The 27,712-nt window shown below is 39.2% G+C and overlaps 1 protein-coding gene across 1 annotated transcript; it reads right to left on the bottom strand.

Annotated features, from left to right (window-relative positions):
• Positions 1-377: 377 nt before the first annotated feature.
• Positions 378-26,833, bottom strand: LOC124970973 (zinc finger protein 610-like). The gene is made up of 3 exons (XM_047534585.1): positions 26,725-26,833; positions 944-1,070; positions 378-421 (listed from the first exon to the last, which is right to left on the bottom strand). Exons 1-3 carry the CDS (start codon positions 26,749-26,751, stop codon positions 378-380), a joined length of 198 nt encoding a protein of 65 aa, XP_047390541.1. The 5' UTR covers positions 26,752-26,833.
• Between the last annotated feature and the right edge of the window lie 879 nt (positions 26,834-27,712).

Below are 27,712 nucleotides of genomic sequence, written 5' to 3'. Positions count from 1 at the left end.
ATTTACCCAATCAGAGAACTGGTCCTTGGATAAAATTAACTGAGCTCTAGGTAGCTGTGGTCTGGTAGGGTTGGCTGGAGGAGGTGGGTCATTGGAGGCACACCTCAAGTGCGTCTCTGTACCTGGTCTCTGGAGTCTGTACCTCTCAGTTTTCTAATCATCATGAGAACCACATTCCTCCACCAAAACCTTTCAGCATAATGTTCAGCCTCCTGTCAAGCCCCCCAAAATGGAGCTGGCTATTTATAGACAATGACCTTTGAAACCATGAACCACAAATAACTTTTTTTCCTTAAAATGATCTTGTCGGATCTTTTGGTCACAGCAGAAAAAAAAAAAAACCTGTTAAAACAACTAGTGTCTCTTGTCTCTTTAGATTACATGGATCTTTCCTTTGGTCCATAAATGTGAATAGGAATGGCTTGGAGACAGTGAGGATTGTTTACTGTAAAGTGGAATTACTGTTGGGAATCCTCCATGTAATTACTGATGTTTATGTCCTAGTACTGTTTTCATTAGAGTAAGACCAAATTCTGGAAAATTATTTCCCCAAATATTGTTTCCTGACAGACCCATTAGAATATATAAAAAACATTGCACTCTTCTAATACTGAGCACAATTTCCAAATGTCAACAGTAAAGAGAATGAATCAAAGATAAGGAAATACATTTAAGGGGTAGGTCACAATATATGATTCTGTTGAATTTCTTTGACAAATCTGAAGTGAGGGGTGTACATCATATCAAGAAAGAATGGGGTTAAACATAAAAAGAAATATAATTAATATTTTCCTGTCTATATCAACAATTTCCCAATATATTTCCATGAAAGTAAGTATCTGAAACTCATTCATGCACAGTGGAACCTACCAAGAGATACTCTACAAAGGAAGGACATTCAGTATTGATAGTGAATCAAGATTCTGAAGGGAAGCTCACTCACCCAGAAAGACCAGGTTTCTGTAGTTCTCCAACATCACATCTCTGAATAATTTCTGCTGAGCCGGGTCCAGGTATTCCCATTCCTCTTGAGAGAAATCAATGGCCACATCCATGAATGTCAATGGTTCCTGAAATAAGAATAAATATCTAAATGACACTTTGACCTCATGATCATTCACAGACGTTTTAACTTAACCCAATGAGAGTTAAGAGAACTGGTTCTGACAAAGATGATTCAATAAGATACTTTTTTACAATGCTTGATGTCTAATGTATTATGTAACTCTGAGGAAAGAGGAAGACAGAAGTTCAAAAAATGTGTATATTCTACACATTTGTGAAATGAAATGTAAAATTAAAATAAACAAGATTATATTTAAGGACTACATTTTTATTTTATTAAATGAATTTTATATATTTCTCAGATGAGACACTCATACTGAGTTAGATGATTGCTTCCCAAATTGTAATGAGCACAGACAAGGATTGGATGTGTTGCTAATGCATAGATGAAGTCAGTACTCCTGGGATAGGAGCTGGGTTTCTGAGTATGTAGCAAGCTCTCTATTATTAATGCCAGTGGCACTGGTCCAAGAATAACGAGGTAGAACACTAAAGAAGAGTTCATTAATAAATCTGAATTCAAATATTTTCAGCACTTTGTGCATTTTGCTACAATATCAAATAGCAACAAGAATCCTTTTTGATCATTTCAAATATATACCTTTCACTCCAAGAGTTTCTCATATCTTAATGCATACACCCAAAATAATCTATTGACAGTGTAATACTTCTCTTTTTTCTTTTTTCTTTTTTTTGGTAATCTTTGAGGACATGTGGTCAAACATCCAATGAATGCTTTCCTGGGTTTTTCAAAGTCTACTTGGCCTACAATTCATAAAAAGGAACATAAATGTCAAAATAAAGTCTGAAATTACAGAATTTTCAGAGCAGTTATTGATAGTTATTATAACTGAGAAGAGTAATGCAAACATATTGAGTGCAATAAAATCAAATTGATTAAATTTTCATTTTAGGTCCTATGCAAAAACAGCAACTTTTTAATGCAATAAAACCACAGAAAACCTTTCATGTAAATGAAAGTAAAAGCATTCAATTCTTAAAATTATAATTCAACTTGGGATTGATGCTTTGTTTTTTTATGACATTACTGAGATATAACATTGAAGAACAGATTTAAAGAGTTAAAATTTCTGAGTCTTTTATTCTTTTTGATACTTTTCACTTATCATCTATGAACTACATTTTTGAATATTAATGTACTGATAAAAAGGCTTTTTTAAAACTGTTTCTTCTATTGAAAATGCAAGGAGATTAGAATGTGTATGTCTTTGAACTTGAGGTGGAATAAAATGAAGACATACAAAGCTATGGTTTCCTTCAAGCCTCCAATTACAAAGCCAATGTCTAATAAACAAACGTGAGAGTTTTTGTTCTCCAAAGCAAGTCACAAGTAAAGAGAAATTTAAAAAAAAAACAATTTCTGTATAAAACAAGATGGTTTACATAGAATATTTTAAAACATTCTAAGGAGATACTTAATAAAGAGAAATCTATTATCATTATGGGATATAGATATTATCATTATGGCAGATAGATTTTGTATAAAATAGCAATTAATGTAAAAGGACAGCATCATGATTTTGATAGGAGTGGCCACAATGAAGCAAAATAAAATAAAATAAAAAGTAGAGCAAAATGTCAATCTTCTTCTGATAAAAGTTTTACTTGACATTTTATCTGTGCACGTGTTCCATGTTATAGAAGTGCTAAAGGGTAGTTGAATAGACACTTTAATATTGTAGACTATGAGTCTCTTCTTTTCCTGGTTTTCTTTAGTATAATGACCATCTTTCTATTATGAACTATGAGAAAGCAATTCTGGCTTAATGGAAGGGATGCCAAAAGATTCAAGATTAATGTCATCATTCATTATGAGCATGTAAAATTAAGGGGAAGACCACTGAATTGGGCTCAAAGAATTTTGTCCCCAGGGGAGATGTAAGGGTCAAGTCTACAGACATTGATGGGAAAGATGAAGACGAACTCTCAGAACATGGGTTTCCAGCTGGAATCTGTTCCTTGCTCCCTATGTCAACTTTTTCTCCCAGTCCTCTCAGACTGATACTCAAGGTTAATATGGTGCACATCATGCTTGTCATAGTAAAGGAAGTGATGGGTTGAACCCAGTGGCAGTGCTGAAAATCTTCCCATGTCACACTTGTCCAGAGCTGCTCCAAGGCAGATGGACAGAGGAAAGAGGTGCTGGCACCAAGGGAGGGCTTGGAACAGGGTGCTGGGAAGTTCAGAGGAGCAAGAGGCCCAGGTGGCAGGACATGCCTGGAGGGCAAGAAACTCCTATGGCTATGACAGTCTGTGATGCCCACACAAGGGACAGCAGTCCAAACCTCATCATGCCTGAGTCAGGGGAAGTACCAAGACAAGAACATGTCTAATCTGTCATCCACGTGCGTGCGATTGACACAGCCCCATTAAAAGCACAAGGTGGGCAGTTTGGGAGAGTGTGGTCAGGTTAGCCCAATTTTGTTCAGGACAGCATGACAGACAGGACCCATCTTGTTTCTGAGGTGAGCTGGTTCATCTCCATCCCTCAAAGTCTTCGGACATGCAGAGAGCTGCAGGACAACTTACTGGTTGAGAAATCTTTGGAAATCATTTGAATCTTTTGGAAATCTTTGGAAATCTTCATCTGAGACTTGGAAGTTGTGGTAGGGTGGGATGGCTTCCTTGAGAAAGCAGCTGAGGAGTGGATGGATGTGGATTTCCAGAGACTTCAGAGCCCATGCCTGGTCTGATATGAACCATGATTCAATGCTCCAAATTTGGGCTAATTTGCCCAATGAGGTGGTTCCATCCTGACTCCTCTAGGCAGGGAAAACAAAAAATAGGCCTTGCTAAGACTCATGTGTGTTAGGGGCAGTTATGGTTCATCCTTAGCTCCCAGAAAAATGCTCCGCAGACACAGGTCTCACACGAGGAACTTTTATTTTATGCGGACGATTCACATCCGCTTGGGGGAAAAGGAAAGAAGAAAAGGAGAGCATGGCGCATGGTTTCTTCTCAGATATTGGAATTTCACAGGCTGGGAGGAACCAATCGTGGAGGAGAATTATTACAGACTGACTGATGGACCAATGACATATTTGAACGTAATGTGGGAGGCAGGAGGATCACTGCAATGTAAGCCGGAAATTCCTGTAACATGAGAGGTTAGAGGAACGCAGACTGATAAGTGATTGGAAGGTCAGATTTCCTGTAACGGGAGAGAAAGGTGGCTTTATACCTTACAATGTGGATGAAAGGGGACCAAGGAGGACAGATTTGGGCTCTTGAATGCAATGGAGAGTGATCCTCTTCTAATTATTCTCTTTCAAAACTTTGTTACCACAGGCAATGAATGGAATCCTCTTTTAATGTGCATTTTGTTAATTCTAAGTTGATGGAGCATCCAGATGGAATGTTAAAAAAACTAAGTATGGTTTACTTCCTTAGCAATATCTAATGACTCTACAATAGCAAATGCAAATCTATGGAACTAACACTTTTAAATATCTAAAAGAAATATGTTCAACACTATAGGTCATGAATGCATCACATGAATAATACTGAAGTGTGCACAATGAGGAGATGTTCCTATAATAAAGAGCTACAAATTATCTTCTATAAAGGAAATAAAGTAGTTTAAGTCATGCTATCAAAAAAAATAAATAGTAGGGAAGAAAGTTTGCAAATTTAAAATACATGATATTTTGGAAGGTAAATGCAGCCCTAGACATGAAACACACCTGAAAACCAGCTACATCTGCTTTCTTCTTCTTCCCTGGTCTTCTTTCTCAGGAGTGATTACCTACAATTCAAATCTATCTCTTAATAATCTGACTCTACATGCATCAGAACACATGGACCTTTCTAGAACTCCTTTTGTATTCTCAAGACTAGTTTTAGCTGGAAGTCACAGAGCTCAGGTCATCCCTGTACCCCACTGTATTGATACAGTTTGAAAGAGAAACTGCCCACTGTGATGTGAGTAAGAACATTCAAATTCAGTGGGATTTTGCTTATGTACTTTTGTACTAGGTATTGAACTCAGGGAAAATTCATTTACCACTGACAACTCTCCTTATTTTGTTGTTTTTTATTCTGACACTGAGTCTCACTAAATTGTGAAGGCTAATGTCAAACTTTAATTCTGCATTAGTCTCCTGAGTAGGTGGGATTACAGGTGTGCATGATCATGCCTGCCCAAACTTAATGTTTATGTGTACAAGAGGAAAAACATGTGTAGGTTGCTTACAATGTATTCCTCAAGAGGAAAAGCACAAGCATCAACATTTTTCAGAAAATGTATATGTGATTTTGTTGCTATCTCCATAGTAATAATGACTTAGTAGATGGTGAATTTTATGTGAGCAACTCAGGATTTGCAAAGCACTATGATATATATGACTGGTTTAGTCACCTATTTTGCTGCTGTGACTAAAGAGCTGAAAATAAAATTGTAGAGGAAGAACAGTTTATTTAAGAGCTGATGGTTTCAGAGGTCTTAGTCTATATAAGGCTCGCTCCACTCCTCAGGGATTGAGGTGAGCCTGAACATCACAGTGGAAGAGTGTGGCAGAGGGAAACAGCTCACAGTGCAATCAGAGAGCAAAAAAGAGAGTCTCCACTCTCCAGATAAAAATACATACCCCAAAGGCACGCCCCAATTCCAATTTCCTCCAGCCACACTCTACCTACCCCTTCAGTTACCACAGTTAATTCCAATCATGGCATTAAACACCTGATGGAGTTAAGACTCTCACAATCCAATCACTTCTCTGAACCTTCTCACGTTGTCTCAAAAGTGGGCTTTTGGGGGACACCTTACATACAAAGCAAAATATAATAATTTACATTAAACTGCAATATCCAGAATAGGATATATGATTGACAGTCACAATATCTTAGGAGAGAAAATTTGATGTGGTAAAGCCATAACTCACCAACTTATCTGACACACAAACTTGAGGAAATGTATTGATATTTATGCAGTCACAATGGAGGAAATTTTTTTTTTAATTTTTCTGATAGATTTTACAAAGTTAAGCTCTGGAATCTGATTTAAAATCACCTCTGAAACTGGAAAAGATGTGATAATCTTGCTATCAGCATTCAGGAAAAAGAAAATAGTGAAGAAAAATTTTGGTTAATGTAAAATAAGGACAGTAATTTTTCTGAAATTCAACTCTATCCTTCTTCTTTGGATACATCTTTAGTGTTTTAAGCTCTAATAACAAAATCCATTTTGCAATTACTAAAAATGGAACTTTAAATAAGTGAACAAATCTTGAAGGTCAAACCAAGAAATGAACAGTATTAATTGTTAGACCTACTCTTCAAGTCTACTCATTGTGTCACCTGCGCTATTATGCAACACCTATTTTTACTTACTGAGGGACATTGTTTATTTTGGAACACATGTACATGTTTGAGTTTTCCTTATACTTTGTTTTAATTTTCCTTCTTTCACATATCAGAGCAAAAAATAAATTCTCTATTTTCCCTTCAATACCAATTTACAGATTACCAAAAATCTCCACAAAAAGGAGGTAGTGAAGAAAAATCTTTATATATTCATTTCCCAAAAGGTTACCTATGTAGACCAAAGGGATAATAGGAAATCCTTCTAAGCCATAGATAACAGGCTATGCTCCTGATAATCATCTCCGCATTCCTCTGACTGTCATCTAAGAAGAGATGACCAGACACCAATAAGGCTCTATAAAACTAAGAGAAATCACAGCTGTGGACATCAAGTTTATTACCCTGGCAACTGTGATATTTATTGCTTGGAAAAAAATGATGGTGGATGAGGACATTAGTTTGTATTCTTTCAGTATTAGTTAACTTTTCATCTATGAGACCAAAATACCTGAGAAGAATAACTTAAAAGAGATTTTTTTTTTATTTTGAATTACACTTTCAAAGAATTCAGTCCATGCTAGGCTGTCTCCAAGGTATAAACATGGAAGAAAGACATGGATAAAATCTGCTGAGCTCATGGAATCTAGGCAGCAGAGAGAAGGAAGATGTTGGAAGAAGATAAACCTGTGCAGTGAACCTGCCAGTGACCCTTTTCTTCTAAGTATATTCTGTGTCCCAGGACAACAGGGAGATACTGACACATTCATCTACTGAAGATGCAGAAGTTTTGTGATTCTATATTAGCCTAAAAGTCCCACCTCTGAGTCTTGCTGCCCTGGAGACTAGGTTACCAACGCAAATAATTTGGGGGACAGTCCAGTTTCATATAAGAACAGTTTCCAAATACATTCTGATAAGATGACTGTGCCTATAGAAGATTGAAGGAAGAGAGTACAAAATCTTTTTGCAACAGAGTCAGGCAATGATTATCTCCTAAACTCCCATGTGAAATTGTAATCACCTGAATATAAATATTTTTTAAACTACCATTCATTACTTGGAGAAAAATGGGAATATGCTGTGTCTGTTTCAGTGTTCATGGGAAAAATAGTTGATGATCCTGGGAACTAGAGAGGGATAATGGACAATGGCAAATGTGGTGAGGGAACTCAAAATGTGAGAATTTATTACACCCATGAGCAAATACAATGAAGAAAGAGTATCTTAGATTGGAGATCCTTCTTTTTTTTTTTTTCTTTTTCAACGTTTTATTTTGGAATGATTTTAGAGATAGTGAGGTTATAAAGATTGTACTTAGTTTACCTAGTTTTCCCCAATTTTAACATCTTATCAACATGGTACATTTGTTAAAACTAAGAAATTTACATTGAAACAATATGGCATTCATTTTTAAATTATTTACTTTTCTTTAGTGAGGATATTATATTTCTTGGCATACTTATGACTTCATCATTTTTTCCTCAAGTCAAATATTCTTTGGCTTTAATATATCATTCATTTTAATATATATATAATTTATGTATTATATGTTATATATAATATATATCATTTATATATATATATCATTCATTATAATATATATTTTAGTATATATACCTCTGTGAAGCCCAACTGAGCTACTATATCTCAGGCACCATGTGCCAGCATAAGAGGACAGGGCTCCCTCAGAAGATCAGGGGAAGGATGGTCATAAAGTCCTTGGGATTGGGAATTGAAGTGGCAGAATTGGAAGACTTTAAGTAACATGTGGAAGATCTAGAAGATGAACAGCCAAAGTTCATCACTGGTTAAGATAACAAGGTCTCTATCGCATTCCCCTGCCCGCAGAGAAACACGAAACCGGATCAGGGCAAGTTCTTTATTTTCTGCAGTCTGCTTCTTCTGGCTGGCCGGCAGCGGCAGGCCGCTCTTGCAAGCGCCTTACATTACATACAACAACCAATCAGCTTATAGATCACGAGGGAAAAGCATGGACAGTAATGGAGCACAATAGTGTGGATATAGCAATCATGCAGTGTCCACGAGGACCCATGGCCAATCACATTAACTTCCTCAAAATACGCCACTTGTTGGCAGAGAGTATTAGTCTGCTGGAGGTACCTGGTTTTGTTCTCAGCACTTCCTTGGCATCTTGCCAGGCGCCATCTTGGCCACGCCGAAGGGCTGGGGGTCTGCAGTACCCCGACAGCTCCCCCTTTTTTATTTATTAAAAGAATGCTGGCTCGGGATCGTCCCTGTCTTAGGCGGAGTGGTCAACCATCGTCCTTACCCATCATCGGATAACTGCAGAGCATGCTACAGCTCCTGTCTTAGGTCGGTACGCGGTTACCTCCTTCCTTACCCGTCATTGACTACCGATCCAGCATGCTCAGCCAGACTTGAGGAGAGCTGCCAGCCTCTAAGGCCATCATGGCTTGATGGAAAATGATGCGATCTCTGGCATGAACTTGGCGTATACGCATGATAAAGCGTGTGAGGAAGATAATTGCAATGATCATTAACACACACAATGCTCCCATTCCTGCCCATTGCTTTACAAAACTGAAGGAAGAAGATAACCAATTTTGCATTTCAGATATAGGGGCTACATTAACTCTAGTAGAATTAAGGCTAACAATTTGTGATCTAAGAATGGCAGTAAGATTATCAAATTTATAAGACCAATTGGCACGTAGCTGAGTAGATATGATTTTAGACAAATTTGCTGCATAACTAAGATTATGATAAGCTACAGGTGTAATGCACAGTCCCGGCAGATGATAAATACACCCCACGCTTAACAGTTCTTGTAAAAGGTCCATTTGTTCTTGAAGTAAGTCCACACGCTGGTTCACCAAAAGTAGTCCTGCTTTTAGGTGTTGATCCACTGTTTGTTGAGTAGACAGAGCAGTAGCTGTCTGCTGGACCACTTCATTAAGCTTAGTTGCTGACTGTACTGATGTCGTCAAGGCTACAGCTGCTGCGGCGACTGCTGCTGCTGATGCAACTATGGTGGTAATGACTGCTACGGTGATTCCAAAGTCCCTCTTATTTCTGGAAAGCAATATTGGCAATTCATCATCTGTAACAGAGACTGGGACTGGTAGGAAGGTAGGAACACACATTAAGTCTGCCAGCAGGAACCTAGAAGCATTTTAACATTGAGAGATAGCACAAATCTGAAGTACAATTGAGAGAAGCAGTTGTTTTCTTACATAGTTGAACTGTTCCTCCTAAGAGACTAAAAAGAGGTTGTAAGTTAGTTTATTCCGTGGAAACACACAAACTGAGCCGCAGCTCCAGTAAAGCACCGGGTTACCCTTATTACCCAGAGTTAAAAAAAAATCCAAACAAAGAGACAAAGAGAAAGTTTATCTTTAGGGGACCTGAAGGTCTCCTCTATTCCCCCTTTTGTTTATCATGGATAGAATCTTATATCCATTTGTCTATCCTGCCTCGGTTATCAGTTTGCTTAATCATTTGGTACTGTTGAGTAAGGACCATAGTTTGAATTGTTTAAAGGGAATAATACAGACCTCTCCCGGCAGGGAGAAAGCTGATATTTTGAAAGTCCCGAGAAGTGAGTGCACCCTACATCCCCTATAGGCAGGTAAATTTGGTAATCAATGGGCTCCGGAGATCCTTGACATTTGCAAAGGCAGATGGCTTCATGGCTTCATTTCCTCGAATTGACCCGATTCCCTATTTCTACACTAACTACCTGTCCTTAATTCTGGCTTCATTCTCCGCTTCAGCTATAGGAACTCCCAACTGCTTCAAGGAAAAGGGGGCGTCGGTCGTTCTGGCTGCTTCGAAGCTGAAAGGGGGCAGTGAGGGGCAAGCAGTTTGGAGTTCCTTTTTTAAAAATCGGGTCAATCGAGGGGTCCGAGGTAGAAGTCTGATTGGGGAGGAGCAGGTTGAAGTCATCTGGGGGTGGGTGCTTCTATGATAGAAGAACAAAAAGACATGAGTACTGAAATGAAATTAGTACAAAGTAAATGTTGCAGCATCTGGAACATGCCACTGAGTATCATGAAAATGACAGAAGTCAATCTTTCACCAGGAGGTGGAAGAACTGAGAAATTGTTCCCATAACTAGACCTAGCAAAGGCTGGAAAGGACAAGGCCTTTATTTGAGAACTTTAACATTGTCCAGGTTATCAGGAATGTAAACACAACATGTAACTTTTAATGTCATAGATATCCCCAAAAATATAGTTAAGCTACTTAAGTCATCTGATTGTGTAAAATATCCCTTTATTGGTATAACCTGTGTTTAGTAGAGAGCTCTATATTTCTGTTACTTAGGGCTAGGTAATCATACGAGCAAACATAGATTAAGTCTACCTGTGTAGCTTAGGAAGATCTGCAGGCCTTAAACTGACTAAAAACTTCTGACTCTGGCAGTTTCTCTTGATAGTTATCAGGCACATTTGCTGAAGAATCTTTCTTTTATTTGTAGCTTCTAGTCTTCATTCTAGTGGACTAACATAAGTGTACATCCTAAGTTACATTTAATTATTATTTCTCTTCAATGCCCAAGAATGGCTATATTTTGGTTTTTACTGTTTTGCTGGGTGTCTAGGACCAAGCTGGTCAAATTGACCTGGTTCCTATCTTGTTAAAGAGTCAGCTGAGTTCCCACAGGGGCCACTTGTAGAGAACTGAAGAGCAGCTTCTTAGCTCCTCCAGTACCATTGGTTAGGCAGGGTCTCCTTGATGAGGTGACTTCCTTAGGAAGCATTAAGGGATGTCTCCCTTTTTTCATGACCCTCCTCTGCAGCAGATGCACTGAGCGATTCTTCATCCTCTAGTCTCAACAATCTCCTTGATCAGGAGGTTGTGTGACCCAGAGTTGCAGCACTCCTTAGAGAAGTCCTCTTATTCCCTGGGTTCAGGCTGACTGAGGGCAAAAGATCCAAATACTGGCCTATCTTGCCTTCTGTATTTAATTCCAATCTCTAAGTTTGATCTTAATCATCCAGCAAGCCAGTTTCACCAGTCATAAAGTGAGAGTACTGGGCTTTAACTTTAATGTTCATAACTTTACAGTTATTTACCCTTTTATCTAATTGGAGTCTGCATTAGTTCTGGAAGTTACCACTATCTGTTCTATAGGTGATGGCTTATTATCATAAGTTACCTAGGTTGCGTGTTTTTGAAGCAGCTACTTTTGTAAAACATTAACAGGTAACAGTTTTACAAAATGAAATTAGCAAGAGTAAAAATATATTCTGCTTGTATAATAGCTATCTTGAATTTTGACTGAGAACCACATTATATTTCCTATTTGAGATCATAGTAATTTTACAACAAAAACCAATCTTTTGATTATAACTTTAAATAAGCTGAAGTCTGACTTATTTTGGAGTCACTCTAACATGCAGTAAGGTGGGAGGCAGAGCCTTATCTCAGGTAAGGCGTGACTCTTTATAGATCTTAAGTGTTCTAATTCTGATGTTGATCTTTGCTTCTTCCTTAAATATCATTAAGTAGTTTACATATACTGTTTCCTGAGTCTATACAAACTTTATAATTAACACAATTTAACATTGTATCTAAAACATGAATCAAAGAAAGGCTGAGAGAGCTTTTAACTTTCCTTTTGTGTGTCAAAGTGGCAAAATATTTTCATGTTTCACAAAATTAACCTTTAAACAAGTCAGGCTCTAATGTTTAGAAATACATTTACATTTGAAATTTTTTATCTCAGTGTAAAATATAACCAATTTTACATATATCCTATTGATAACAGGTCCTCTAGTAGAACACTAAATGATAGAAATTAATCCCCAATGAAATTTACTCTTTATAAGCTTAAAATTACCATTACAGACAAGTTTATCTGGAGAATAGCAGCTTGATAAATTTCCTGCTTTAAAACTTTTAATAAATAAAAAAGGGGGAGCTGTCGGGGTACTGCAGACCCCCAGCCCTTCGGCGTGGCCAAGATGGCACCTGGCAAGATGCCAAGGAAGTGCTGAGAACAAAACCAGGTACCTCCAGCAGACTAATACTCTCTGCCAACAAGTGGCATATTTTGAGGAAGTTAATGTGATTGGCCATGGGTCCTCGTGGACACTGCATGATTGCTATATCCACACTATTGTGCTCCATTACTGTCCATGCTTTTCCCTCATGATCTATAAGCTGATTGGTTGTTGTATGTAATGTAAGGCGCTTGCAAGAGCGGCCCGCCGCTGCCGGCCAGCCAGAAGAAGCAGACTGCAGAAAATAAAGAACTTGCCCTGATCCGGTTTCGTGTTTCTCTGTGGGCAGGGGAACGCGATAGATGGTGCCGAATCAAGACCGGGAACGAGAAAAAATATAAGGGTAAGTTCACATAAGTTCTCAAATCAAGAAAAATTAGTCTGAGAGTTCAAAAGGTGAGACGTCTCGAGGTTCGCGGAGCTGCGACAATTTATCACAAAAGGATCCCCGTAAGAGGGACGAGTCATAAAAAGAGGTTCCCCATAGGAGGGACGATTCATCACAAGAGGTTCCCCAGAGGAGGGACGATTCATCACAAGAGGTTCCCCAGAGGAGGGACGATTCATCACAAGAGGTTCCCCAGAGGAGGGACGATTCATCACAAGAGGTTCCCCACAGGAGGGACGATTTATCACAAAAGGATCCCCGTGGGAGGGACGATTCATCACAAAAGATTCCCCGTGGGAGGGACGAGTCAAGTGGTACCAAACTGTGTGCGTGTGTGAGTGAGCGTGTGTGCGTGCGCGCGCCTGTCTTTTGTTTGTGTGTTTAAACTAGTAAACTACCTCGTAGTCATGGGAACAGATCTGTCTAAGATTAGAATGCAGCGGCCTCTTAGAGAACTTTTAAAAAATCACAGAACACCATTGAAGGCAAACACGGCCTTCAAGTTCCTAGATACTGTAGAGAAAGTCTCTCCGTGGTTTTTAGACGAGGGATTATTAAATCTTCCTCAGTGGGAACAGCTAGGAGAGGATTTGCGCGACGCGGAGAGACGCGAGCCTTTGCCAATGGGAACTCTGGCAATATGGTCACTTGTTAAATCTTGTTTGATGCAGCAAGGTAAATCAAAAAACCCTTTTAGGGATTTAAAGGGGCCTTTAGAAGAAGGAAGTCAGATCTTAGAAGAAATTAAAGAGGAACGATCATGTTCTCAGACTTCAGAAAGAGTGGGAACATAATATAGTAGCCATAGTCCCCACAAGTATTGGGAGATAATTGTTTCATGATTTTCTGCATTCAAACCTAATCTGATTTCTCAACCAGGTAAAAAAAGGGTTAAAAAGTCCTGGGTGATCCTCCCTCCCCCCTGCCTGGCCTTGTCAAAGCCTACAATGGAATATAAATTACAGCAGTCTCAGCGGGAAGGAGGAGGGGTAACCTGAAGAAAAAAAAAAAAAGGTGTCCGTTTTAAACTTAACTAACTTATTTTCTAGGATTCTTTGTTTGTTTTGTTTTTCTTTAATGCTGTATTTTTGAGCTCATAATTTTGATCCTGCATACCTAGGTTAATGATTTTTTTTTCTTTTTGATCAGTTCTATTTTTTATTCAACTGAAATTTTTAAACATCTGTTTCATTGCAATGAACATTTACCTATAAAGTTACAAGGCCTTTGATTTTATGTTATCTGTATGTCGTGCTGTCTAATGTCATGTTTTGTCAAAACTGAGCGCTCTTAAAATTAAAATTTAAAAATGGATCCAAATACTTTTATTCACGTGATTTAAAAAGGTTCAATTTAAATTGGGTAAACTAATAAAAGTAAAATATCTTTGAAAATAACTTGCAAGTCTCCAGGTGGTCAAACTAATGAAATGTTAATGTTAAACAATGTCTAATATCAATTGCTTCTAGGACTTTTCTTCAGCAGGAAAGAGGCAACGGATCCTGTTCAGGACACTTGTCTGATATCTTGGTTTTTATAAAATAAATAAATTGGAGTTAACATGTATGGGATTACTCAAATGTGTTTGTAGAGACGTCTGGTTAATTTACAAAGTTAAAATGCTAATTGTTAAATAACATCAAGTACTTTTAACTTCTTAAATTACATGGGGTAACATACTTAAACATTATTGGTGTTTTCATACGTTGGTAAATAAAAAGGGTTTAAACTTGCTTTGTGTCATCACTAAACTAAAAACAAGGTTATTAGAAGTTATGTCCTAACAAGTGGAATTCTATATATAAAGGGTCCCAAAAGTTTCACCTGTGTTTCAATTAAGAGTACTATAAATAACAAAATATTTAATCTTATTAAAATAGAGTGATTTATCTAAATTCAAAAATTTCATAAGAGTTGTATCAGAATGTGAACAAAAAGGGGTCAACAGATAGGAAAGAAAAAATAAAAGGTCCCGGGTTTCGGCACCATCTATCGCGTTCCCCTGCCCGCAGAGAAACACGAAACTGGATCAGGGCAAGTTCTTTATTTTCTGCAGTCTGCTTCTTCTGGCTGGCCGGCAGCGGCGGGCCGCTCTTGCAAGCGCCTTACATTACATACAACAACCAATCAGCTTATAGATCACGAGGGAAAAGCATGGACAGTAATGGAGCACAATAGTGTGGATATAGCAATCATGCAGTGTCCACGAGGACCCATGGCCAATCACATTAACTTCCTCAAAATACGCCACTTGTTGGCAGAGAGTATTAGTCTGCTGGAGGTACCTGGTTTTGTTCTCAGCACTTCCTTGGCATCTTGCCAGGCGCCATCTTGGCCACGCCGAAGGGCTGGGGGTCTGCAGTACCCCGACAGGTCTCCACATCCAAAATGGAGATCAAAGGAAAGCCCCATAATAGCCAGCACAACCCCCAAGCCCAGAAACTTAGAAAGTGGATCTGAACTAGTCATACAATGAAAATGATGGATGGAAGAGAAAAAGCTACTGGGACTTGGAACTCAGATATATTATCAGAAGAAAAGTAGTTTGGGGTCTGATCTGAGACAGTGTGGTCTGGGTTCCATCCAGGGTCAGGTTTGTAGCAAGATCAGCTGAAGTCCAGAGTAGGGTCCCAGTCAGTGACAGGGCACCAAGCCTCAGAGCAGCTTCATTTGTCTAGCCAGTGACCAGCCAGGGGAAGGACTGACTGGCTGTTGGTGGAGGTGTTGGGGGGGGACCCTCTCATGGAACCACTAGGGAAGGTCAAGATGGTGTGCACTGGGAGTAGAGTCACGGTCAGTGCCTGTGAACCACAGCAGAACCAGGAAGGGGAACTGGAAAATCAGAGCCATGCTGACACACAGCTTTATGGATGAAAACACTGTATGATTCCAAGGGAAAGAAAAAGCTCAACAGATTCTAGCACTGTGATCCTACAAACCCTGTACAGGCTCCATGTCTGAAATCACTTCAGTCTCTCTGCCATCTGTGGTTAGTGCTGGGTTATTGAATGAATTCACACACTTAATTACTGTTATTATTTTGTCTTCAAAGGTATCTCAACATGTGGGAAATAAGTTCTACAAGACAACTCTTTCACTTCCAACCCATACAAGACAAGCATTTGATCAACCAGCAGATACATCTCTTCTTTTGGATTTTAAGTCCTGTAGAGATATGGTAAACATTCCTTGTTCCCAGGACATAAGGATTACTAAAAGTAGTTCGAGAAATTAAAAACCCTCAAAGAGCAAGGGCAGTCTGCACCAGTGTTCCAAAGAATCTAAGATTCACCAAGGTTGAGTGAGAGCTTCCCAGGGCCAGAAGGAGGATGAGAGGGAGGGAGCTTCTCATGGGGCTGTCTCAGGAGGTTTTTCCAGGGCTGAAGTGACAATACCTCCAAAGAGCTAGAGAATTGTCCTTGGAAGAAAATACTAATGAAGAAGAGAATTTGCAAACACGAAGAAGTCACAGTTGAGTCTTTCTGTGAGAAAATCTCTGAAGAAGCCTAAAGAGCTAAAATGAAAAAGAAAGTCCTGGAATTCCCATCCCCAGCCTGATAAAGATAGACTGAGAAAGGAGGTAGAAAAAGAAAGGGGAGAGGCCCATAGTTCCAAGTCTGACTATGTATTGCTCAGGACTAGATCTTTTTTTTCTGAAATGAAACTGTTATGACTGAAAATGACTGGAGAACTCTTTCCCTGACAAGGAGATGAAAAGTCACAGTGTTCACCTCAGATTGTATCCAAGAAGTAGGAAAGAGTTATCTTTGCAAAGCAGGTTTGAACTGGCAAGAGAGAAGGGAAGATTAAAGTGGCTTTGTGCTCATATCCATGGAGCTCCTGTCTTCCAGTTTCAAGTTTGGCAGAATGTTCCTGAAAGGATACACAGGAAAATGATAACAATTTGCTCAAGGAGGGGACTGGCAGATAGGAGTATGAGGAAAACTTCTTCCTACATATCATCTTGAACAGTTTAAATCTTTAACCAAGGGAATGTATTTTCTATTTTAAAATTCTACATTTAAAGGTTGGAAATGTAGCTCAGTGCATAGAACTCTTGCCTAGATTATGCCAACCAGTCCATGGGTTTAGTCCCCAGTACTGCAACGACAACAAAATATTACATTTAAAATAGCAGACTACAGCAGGCAGCCTCTAAATTAGGCCCCAACAATATCTCTTCCTGGTGATTTACTCCTCTTAGGTGGGCTGAACTTACTGAGTCTTTTCTAATCAACAGAAAATAGAAAATGTGATGCAGGTCACTCCTGTGGCTTCGGACTCCGTGCTCTCTGGTACTCTCCTTGGATCGCACTCTTAGGGCAGCCAACTTCTGTGTCTCCCTGCAGTCCCTATGGAAGGCCCCACGTGGTCAAACTCAGCAATGGATCTTCTGAAACTTGCCCACAGCCACACACTCTTCAGGTAGTGAAGCTGCTATAGCTCCAGCCCACAGCTTGATGGCAGCTCATGAGAAACCCGGAGCCAGAGGCTCCAAGCTAAACCACGCCCAGGTTCCTGAGCCACTGAGACTGAGATGATGTGTGTCATCTTCAGTCAATAAGTTGTCATCTGTTGCACCACAATGGAGAACCAAAACAAACACGTTACATTTAGTAAACACAAAAAGCACACTACCTACCTCACTCTGCGACTTGGAAGGCGGGTTTTCAGAGTCACAGTCCCATAAGCATGCTAATTTAGTTGAATTGTGCTTTCTTTCACTTTTACTATGAAGACAACAGTTTGTTTGTTTTTTATGACATACAACTATATTATACCATCAAATATACTTGCGAATTGCTAGCTTACCTTCTTGGTACCTTTGCTGACAGACAGAAGAAAAGTCATCCCCTAAATTTCAAAATTTTATTTTGTATAACATGCTTATGATGACAATAAGTAGATGAATAACAAGGGTCAGGAATTTTACTAAAAATAAAAGATAGCCTCTTCAACAAATGGTGCTGGGAAAACTGGAAATCCATATGTAGCAGAATGAAATTGAACCCCTATCTCTCACCCTGTGCAAAACTCAATTTAAAGTGGATCAAGGACCTAGGCATTAGACCAGAGACCCTACTCCTACTAGAAGAAAATGTAGGCCCAAATCTCCATTAAGTCAGCTTAGGAACCAGCTTCCTCAACAAAACTCCTAAAGCACAAGAAGTAAAATCAAGGATCAATAAATATGATGGTGTCAAACTAAAAAGCATCTTCACAGTAAAGGAAACAAGAACGTGAAGAGAGAGCCAACAGAATGAGGGGAAATCTTTGTCACCTGATCCTTAGATAGAGCATTAGTTAACTCCCAAAATATATTAACAACTCAATAAACCTAACACCAAAATTACAAATAACCCAATCAACAAATGGGCTAAGGAACTGAACAGGCACTTGACAGAAGAAGAAATACAATAGATCAACAAATATATGAAAAAAGGTTCAACTTCTCCAGCAATTAGAAAAATGCAAATTAAAACTACACTGAGATTCCATGTCCCTCCAGTCAGAATGGCAATTATCAAGAATACAATCGACAACAAATGTTGGCAAGGATGTGGGGAAATAGTGCACTCATACACTGTTGGAGGGACTGCAAATTGGTGCAGCCACTCTGGAAAGCAGTGTGGCAATTCCTCAGAAAACCTGGAATGAAACCACCATTTGACCCAGCCATCCCACTCCCAAGTATATACCCAAAGGACCCAAAACCAGCATACCACAGTGACACAGCCACATCAATATTCATAGTAGCTCAATTCACAATGGTTAAGCTATGGAACTAATCTAGATGCCCTTCAACAGATGAATGGATGAAGAAAATGTACACACACACACACACACACACACACACACACACATATACACAATGGAATATTACTCAACCATAAAGAAGAATGAAATTATGGCATTTGCCAGTAAATAGTTGGAACTGGAGACTATCATGCTAAGTGAAATAAGCCAATCCCAAAAAAACAAAGGCAGAATATTCTCTGTGATATTCAGATGCTAAGGGGGGCCGTAGGAAGAATAGAAGTTCACTGAATTTGACAAAGGGGAATGAAGGAGAGTGTGGGGATACGGGAATAAAAACATCAATAGATTGAATGGGACATAACTTTCGTATGTTTATACGTGAATACATGACCAGTGAAAGTCCACATTGGGTACAACCACAAAAATGGGATCCCAATTAGCATAAGTTACATTCCATGTATGTATAGTATGTCAAAATACACTCAACTATCATGTATATCTAAAAAGAGCAAATAACATTTTTGAGAATTTTTTTTAAGTTTACTAAAAAAAAATTTGAAAAATACTCACTTTTTCATTCCCTTTGTAGTCATTCAGTGCTTAATGTGCTGAAGAACTGTTTTGTCACATGATCTTTTACTTGTTATAATCCCCAGCATTCACAAGTTTCACAAAATGCCTGATGTAAGTTAGCACATGTTATGCTGGGGAATAATAAGAAAAGTTTAATACTGTAGTGGCAAAGGGATTATGTATTTCAATCCATATGATGATTTTTAAATTTTTTAGTCCTGCTAAATTTGTCAATCAAGTTGGTAATAAATTAATTGATTAGAACAGATGTGTCTCAAGTTTGCTCTGATGAAATGTTCTGATATGTCATCCTGGCATGCACTATCACCAAAAAAAGCACTGTGCTTAATTTTAGATCCATGCATAAAAAAGAACCAGAAAAGATATATTAAGGAGGCTCTCCCAAGCTCTCAGGACACTTCATCAGAAGAAGGAACTGAACTTGCTTGTCCATACTCTTACAGAGCTGGGGTCTTCTGGGAAGTTGAGGCAGCATAAAGCCCCCTGCTCCCTTAAAACACCAATTCTTACAACCAAGTCAGAAAGATTTCTGACAGTTGCTCAGAGTAACAGGCATGAGTTTTTTGAAGAGATAGGAAAAGGGAAAAGGGACACTCTCAAGAAAGAGAGGGGGTTTTCTTGGAGAGAGGGGATCAGAACTCCAGTATTACTGGGAATCCCAGAGAAGTTTCCAGAGAGTTCCACCCAGGTTCACCTCTTGACTTTTAAAAGACAACAGAATGACATCAGACTTTCAAGTCCACATTGCCATACAACTCCAAGTCCCCCTGGCCCATGCTGATGGGTTCTAATTGGATTTTTTTTTATTCTGTTATTTTTCCCTTCCCCCCACCCCTCCCACCCCTCTTTTCCCTCTATACAGTCCTTCCTTCCTACATTCTTGCCCCCCTCCCTAATCCTAACTCCAAACCTAACTCTAATCCCTCCCACCCCCATTATGTGTCATCATCCACTTATTAGCGATATCATTCATCCTTTGTTTTTTTGAGATTGGCTTATCTCACTTAGCATGACATTCTCCAATTTCATCCATTTGCCTCCAAATGCCATAATTTTATCATTCCTTATGGCTGAGTAATATTCCATTGTATATATATCACAGTTTCTTTATCCATTCATCAATTGAAGGACATCTAAGTTGGTTCCACAATCTGGCTATTGTGAACTGAGCAGCTATGAACATTGATTTGGCTGTATCTCTGTAATAGGCTGATTCTAAGTCCTTTGGGTATAGGACAAGGAGTGGGATAGCTGGGTCAAATGGTGGTTCCATTCCAAGTTTTCTAAGGAGTCTCCACACTGCTTTTCAGAGTGCCTGCACCAATTCACAGCCCCACCAGCAATGTATGAGTGTACCTTTCTCCCCACATCCTCGCCAACACCTGTTGTTGCTTGTATTCTTGATAATCATCATTCTAATTGGGGTGAGATGGAATCTTAGTGTGGTTTTGATTTGCATTTCTCTTATTCCTAGAGATGTTGCACATTTTTCCATATGTTTGTTGATTGCTTGTAGATCTTCTTCTGTGAAGTGTCTATTCATTTCCTTAGCCCATCTGTAGATTGGATCATTTGCATTTCTGGTGTAGAGTTTTTTGAGTTCTTTATAGATTCTGGAGATTAGTGTTCTATCTGAAGTACGATTGGCAAAGATTTTCTCCCACTCTGTAGGCTCTTTCTTCACATTGCTGATAGTTTCCTTTGCTGAGAGAAAGCTTTTTAATATGAATCTATCCCAGTTATTGATTATTGCTTTTATTTCTTGTGCTATGGGAGACCTGTTGAGGAAGTCTAGGTCCTAAGCCGACATGTTGAAGCTCTGGACCTACTTTTTCTTCTATAAGATGCAAGGTCTCTGGTCTGATTCCGAGATCCTTAATCCATTTGAGTTTAGTTTCGTGCATGGTGAGAGATATGGGTTTAGTTTCATTCTGTTGCATATGGATTTCCAATTCTCCCAGTACCATTTGTTGAAGAGGTTATCTTTTCTCCATTGTATATTTTCAGCCCTTTTGTCTAGTATGAGAAAATTGTATTTATTTGGGTTTGTGTCCATGTCCTCTATTCTGTACCATTGATCCACCTTTCTATTTTGGTACCAATACCATGCCATTTTTCTTACTATTGCTTTGTAGTAGAGTTGAAGATCTGGTATTGCGATACCCCCTGCTTCACTCTTTCTGCCAAGGATTACTTTAGCTATTTGGGGTTTTTTATTCTTCCAGATGAATTTCATAATTGCTTGCTCTCTTTCTGTAAGGTACATCATTGGGATTTAAATTAGAACTGCACTGAATCTGTATAGAACTTTTGGTAGTATGGCCATTTTGGCAATATTAATTCTTCCTATCCAAGAACATGGGAGATAATTCCATCTTCTAGGGTTTTCTTTAATTTCTTTCTTTAGTGTTCTGTAGTTCTCATTGTAGAGGTCTTTCACCTCTTTTGTGAGATTGATTCCCAAGTATTGTATTTTTTTCGATGCTGTTGTGAATGGGGTAGTTTTCCTAATTTCTCTTTCTGAAGATTCATCACTTATGTATAAAAATGCATTAGATTTATATGCATTGATCTTATATCCCGCTACTTTACTGAATTCACTTATGAGATCTAAAAATTTTCTGGTGGAATTTCTCGTTCCTCTAAGTATATAATCATATCATCAGCAAATAGGGATAGTTTGAGTTCTTCTTTTCCTATTTGTATCCCTTTAATTTCTTTGGTCTGTCTAATTGCTCTGGCTAGAGTTTCAAGGGCAATATTGAAAAGAAGTTGTGAAAGAGGGCATCCCCGCCTTGTTCCAGTTTTTAGGGGGAATGCTTTCTGAGACCCTTCTGATATTGTGAAAGTCTCACAGAAGTGGTGACACCTGGGGAGAAAGAACTGAGGTCCTGAGGGAGCACAGCTTCTCTTACACAGGAAGCACATGCCTATCTGGAATCTTGCCTCATGACTTTTTTAGTCACTCTACAAAAACTCTGGAGATATATTGATGCCCAGAATGGGTGGCATATGAGGAAACTGCAGTTTAGGATCAAAATTTATTAAGAGTTCACACTGAAGAATTTGCCTGGCCAAGGTGTTGCTATTTTTGATACTAAGTAGTCACCTGTCCATCATGATGACCAAATATTTGCAAAATCTGGACAACTATGGCTTATCTTTGACATTTACCACATTAACACATTTCAATTTGGTCACATAGTCTAAAGTGCAGAAAATTTTCTAGTCTTATATTTTCTGAAAGACAACACCAAAAACATCAGAGATAAAAGTAACACAAGCTTATTCTTTTACACAAATGTATGTTTTGGTGCTGTAGATTAATGTCAAAGGGTTAGCAGACCCACACTGCCTTCAGAGACTCAGGAGAGAATCATTCTACCTTCTGATTACTACTAGCACTCCTTGACTTATGCTCATAAATGCTTCTCTTCCCTTTGTGTTGATGTAGCCATGGAAACTTGAAGATACATAATCTACTGTTACACAGATCATAGTAGTACCACAACATGTTACAACCCTCAAACTGCACAGGGTCTGGGCACCATCAAACCAGAGATGGAAGATCCTGCAATAAGCTTATCCAAGAAACCTTCAATTCCAAGAAAAAAAAAAAAACTCATTATCCTTTCCTGACACCAATGTGTATTATTAAAGTGTAATTTTGCCAAAATAAAGACCAAAGAGGGCTTGCCTTGCGAGTACAAGGCCCTGGGTTCAAATCCCCAGCACCAGAAAAAATAAAAAAATGAAAGACCAAGCAATCTCGAAACACAGAAATCCATAGGTATATAAAAACTATTTGTATTTTAAATAGAAATAGAAGGGACTTTGTAAATCCAATGACATTGAGACTAACATAAAATGTGGAGGCATGATACAACCAAATCTAAAGGTAGATGTTTGTGCTGGGGCACAGTTCACTGAAAGTGTGTGTACAGAATATGCAAGATGATGGGCTCAAACTTCAGCACAGAAATAAAAGCCTTATGCTCACAGTAGAGGGAGGATGACATTGGAAATAAAATGCCATATGATGCTGGTGACCATTCCTCCTCCAGGAACACATTGCATAAACATAGTGTTTCAAAATAATAAATGGGTCAATAGACTTAGGTACACTGGACCACAGAGAAAATATGTGCCATCAAATGTGGAAGAAAACCTAGGGTCACCTTGGGCATTAGCCCAGGATTAGCAAATACTGCATAATTGGAACCGAATCACCAATAGTCACTGTCACCCTGAGGAGAGAAACATTGTGACCATATATACACACCCAAAATCTAAAGTTTCCTGTGGTAGAGATCTCAATTTACCTAGTACTTAAGGGGAAGAATCTAGACAGTAATAAGTATCAAGACCACAGAAAGAGTGGTGGTCTTCTATGGTTATGCAAGTACTTCCACGGACTTCAACATCTGGGATCAGGGGAGAGGGGAAGTTAAATCACAAGGGACATGTTATATGCCTAAAGAGATTTGTTAGGGTACTTATGCAACTAATGTAGATGACAACTGGGTCACTCTCTGTCCTCTCCTGCATCAAAGAGTTCAAAGGGAAAATCCACGGCACACTTGCAGCCTTAGTGGGTATTTGGCACTTCCTGAGCTCCCTCTCCCAGATTGCCTCTACAGTAACTGCAGCCCTGCCAACTCCTCTTGGAAGAAGGCTTTCTATTCACTGGATAGCTCATCTCTATCATCTTTCATTCTGTGGACTACATCCTAAACTCCCAAGCTCTGGGGTCAAAGTTCACTGAGTATGTTCAAATCTCCAAAGATGCAAATAAGGGGTTTTGAAAATAGAAAATGAAAGAGGTTAAGACAGTGATCTGTGACTTATTTGACAATCAAACAATGAATGGATGATGTGTGCCACTGCCCATAATATCAAGATGGACTAGATCATTCCATACAGTATATTTCCTGCCTCCGTATTGGAAACAGCTATGCTAAGATGGAGTTTTCTCACATTAGGTGCCTGGGTGACCACAAGAAGTAGATCCTTTTCCCAACACACACCAAATAATTAGTGTGACCAAGAAATCAGCCTTGGTTTAACTGAGTCATTGGGGGTATTTTCTAAAGAAACTTGGAAGTATCCTGATTTCTGAATTGTTGCCAAATGCTGCTATTCTCTTTTTCCTCTGCAAGTTTCAACAATTCTTTATCTTTGCTTTCCCCTTCTCAGCTTTAGTATTGAAACTTTGACCCTTTATCAGAAAAGAGAAGCAACTAGTATACACAATATCAAATGATAAAAAGTACAGATTTTTCTATGAGTATTCAAGAATATCCATGGAGTTCATCAACAGGAATCAGGAAAGTGGACTTATATGTCAAAGGTGTGAGTTTTTCCTTACAAGAAATTTGACAGAATATTCTGCCACCTGCTATTGCTGATACCAGAGTTTCTATCTAGCTTGATTCATGCATTTAATAGGGGGAAATACAGTATGCCATTGATAGCCTGGGTGACATTTCACTTCCTGATTACTATCCTTCCACTACTCAACCCACTAATATCTCCTGGTCTAACAATTACTCCTAGGATTTGTACAGGAAGTGAAAGTCTAACTTTAACACCTTTCCTTCAAAGGACTACAACCTTAAACTCCAATCTCTGGAGTAAATGTGACTGAACATGTTCAAATCTCCACAGATTACAATCAAATAAATTAGCATTGTCTTGCAAGCACATAGGTGGATGAAAATACCCAAAAGCAGTTGCAGAAAAATATCTGCATATCTGAAATATCTGAATATCACAGATTCCTCTTTATTTACAGTGTACAGTGGTTTCTTGGAAGCCTAGGATCCAACAAACTTGTATCAGGGATTAAAGATAACAGGGAAACAGATTTCCTGCAGCTTGACTATAGCTGTAGGAATGGATATTATAAAACACATGAAAAATAAACAAGCTCTAGATTTTAAGGAAATGGATAAAAGGAAACCTTTGTACAACTGTTGATGAGAATATAAATTTGGTAACAATTTTTCAAAAATAATTTGCAAAATCATTTAAAAAATTAAAACAGAAATATGTGATTCATTAATAATTCTGAGTATACATCTAAAAGACTTGGAATCATTCTGTCAAATAGCTGAACTCAATTTCATTGCAGCACTATTCATGGTAGCAAAAATTTAAAAACAAAAGTCTTTTAGAAGAATTATTTTTTCTTGCTATAGAGGAATAAACCAGGGGCATTTAAAAACTGAGTCACATCTCCAGCACATTTTTTCCATTTTATTTAGAGACAGGGTCTTGCTGAGTTGCTCAGTGCCTGGTTAAATTGCTGCAGCTGGCTTTGAAATGTGCTTCACCTGCCTCAGCCTCCTGAGCCACTGGAATTATATTTAGAGTCACTTAATGTCAAGAGATTCCTCCAGGCTCTAGGGCATCCAGCTACTCTCTTGAGAGACTCCACCAACAATTCAAACTGCTTTCCAAGAGAACAAGACTCAGAGGCTGAAATTCACTACATACCCCATGGAGTTATGGATGCAGCAGATGTGGGTATCTTATATCGGTCAATTCTGAAGGACAGGATTAGGAAGACATGAGAGTTTGAGATAACAAGGATCACACAGTCAATTTTTCACTGGTGAATCTTAACACAAAATATTGTGATAATGTGTCTGTGCCTTGGAAGACAGGTGGATGAGAGGCACAAAGTTTGTTCAAATGGTCAAGTGATATTTCTCTGCTTCCCTCTCACATAAATTGTTCACAAATATGAAACAAAAACTTCAACATGTGCCACATGGTAGTTGAGAAATAAAAAATATTTTGTCAAATTGAAACCTAGCCTGGGAAACAAACTGATAATGTTGAGTTGGAAAATTGACATTGGTAATACGAACTGGAGCTGAAAATTTAAAAAATTTTCCTATATATAGCCATGAATATATGATAGTGTATTTCACAGTCATGAACATCTACAAGAAATGGGACATAATTAAAGATATAGTCCATACTTGAAAAATTATACCAAAATGAATTGTCATGTGCAACTAAAAAGAACCAATTAAAAAAATAAAATTCAGTAACTCACTCACAGACCACTGAATAGCTGGGATGGAGCCCAGGGTTCTGAATTTGAGATGCTGCTTCCTGAATATTCAGCTACCTCAGCAGGAAGGAGGAACCCAGGCCTCTAGAGACCACAGCTCCTTTCATGCAGGAACACCATGGAGTTGGGGTCCTCCTTTCACCATCCTCTCAGTCTACAGCACAAAGCCTGCGAAGATGCTGGGCTGCCAGCACAGGGACACCCTCGTCCTCCTCTAATGATCCTCCACATGTTCTGCTCTGAACTCCAGGAGACGCTGGGCTGCCAGCACCCTGATGTTCTCTTGGGGCTTCAGGCCGAGGCTGAGGACACCATGCACTCATGTGACAAGATGCACAGGGTCCACCTACCAGACTCACTAGATGTAGACATGGGGATTGAGGGCTGAGCCCCAGAGAGGAAGACAATGGACCACTGACTGAGAGGACCAGGAGCAGCCCCGCCGCCATTTCCACTCCCGCCACCAACAGTCCCAAGGACTTGGGCTTCACCCCGTCTCCAGCTGCCTGAAGCACACTCACCATTTCCTGCTCTTCACTCTGCCCCATGTTCTCCCTTGGAGTCTCTCCTTCCCTGTGTCACACAGAAACCTGGGGCTCCTGAGCACAGGAGGAAAAGCCAGAAGTGGATCCGGAGAATGGCGGCTCCAAGACCAAGGCCAGCGCTAGGTTTCAGAAGCCCGCCCTCCTCACTGGCTGCATGGGGATTGGGCAGTTCTCACCCAGGTGCCTCTGATTGGACAGGTGCTCAGGTCCTGCCCCCTGACTCTGAGCCTAGTGAACCACCTCTGAGTGACAGTCCAATGTGGCCAATCCAGGAATTAATGAGAACAGATCACAGACTTTGGGCTGTTGCTTTTGATTTTTGCTATACTAGGGACTCAACCCAAGGGCACTTTACACTGAAGCAAATTCCCACTCCTTTCTAATGTTTTAGACAGGGTCTCATGAATTTGCGTGGCTGGTCCTCAGGATCAGAGGCATGCCACCACCACACCTGGCTTTAGTTTTTGTGTTTCACTTGCTGTGAATTGAACCCAGAACTTCAGCTTCAGCGACTTTAAGGCAGGGTTTTCTTGCAGTAGTGGAAATTTGTATTTATCTTTGTATATATGGTTATAATGTATATATGGTCATAATGACTTATGAATTATGTATGTACATATGGCTCATGAATGGAAATGATATAATGGAAAATTACTTTAAATTCCAAATAATGTCTCTGATCTCCGGTCTTATGGGAATGCTGGGTTTTTTTTTTTTTTTTTGAGGGGGGGGCGGGCGGGTGGAGCATCCAGGGAGTGGTCCCAGGGATGCTAAACCACTAAGCCACATCCCCAAGTCTTTTTATATTTTATTTAGAGACGACTTGTCTGACAAGTCGCTCAAGGCCTTGCTCAGTTTCTGAGACTTGCTTTGAACTTGCAATTCTCCTACCTCAGTAACCAAGTGACTGGAATTACAGGAGTGCATCACCACAGTGGTCTCCTGTCTCAATCTTTTCAGTCAC

Source organism: Sciurus carolinensis, chromosome 19 (genome assembly GCF_902686445.1).
Source record: "Sciurus carolinensis chromosome 19, mSciCar1.2, whole genome shotgun sequence".
Classification (NCBI taxonomy): Eukaryota; Metazoa; Chordata; class Mammalia; order Rodentia; family Sciuridae; genus Sciurus; species Sciurus carolinensis.
The sequence above is the reverse complement of the archived record's forward strand: the minus strand, read 5'-3'. Positions and strand labels throughout refer to the sequence as shown.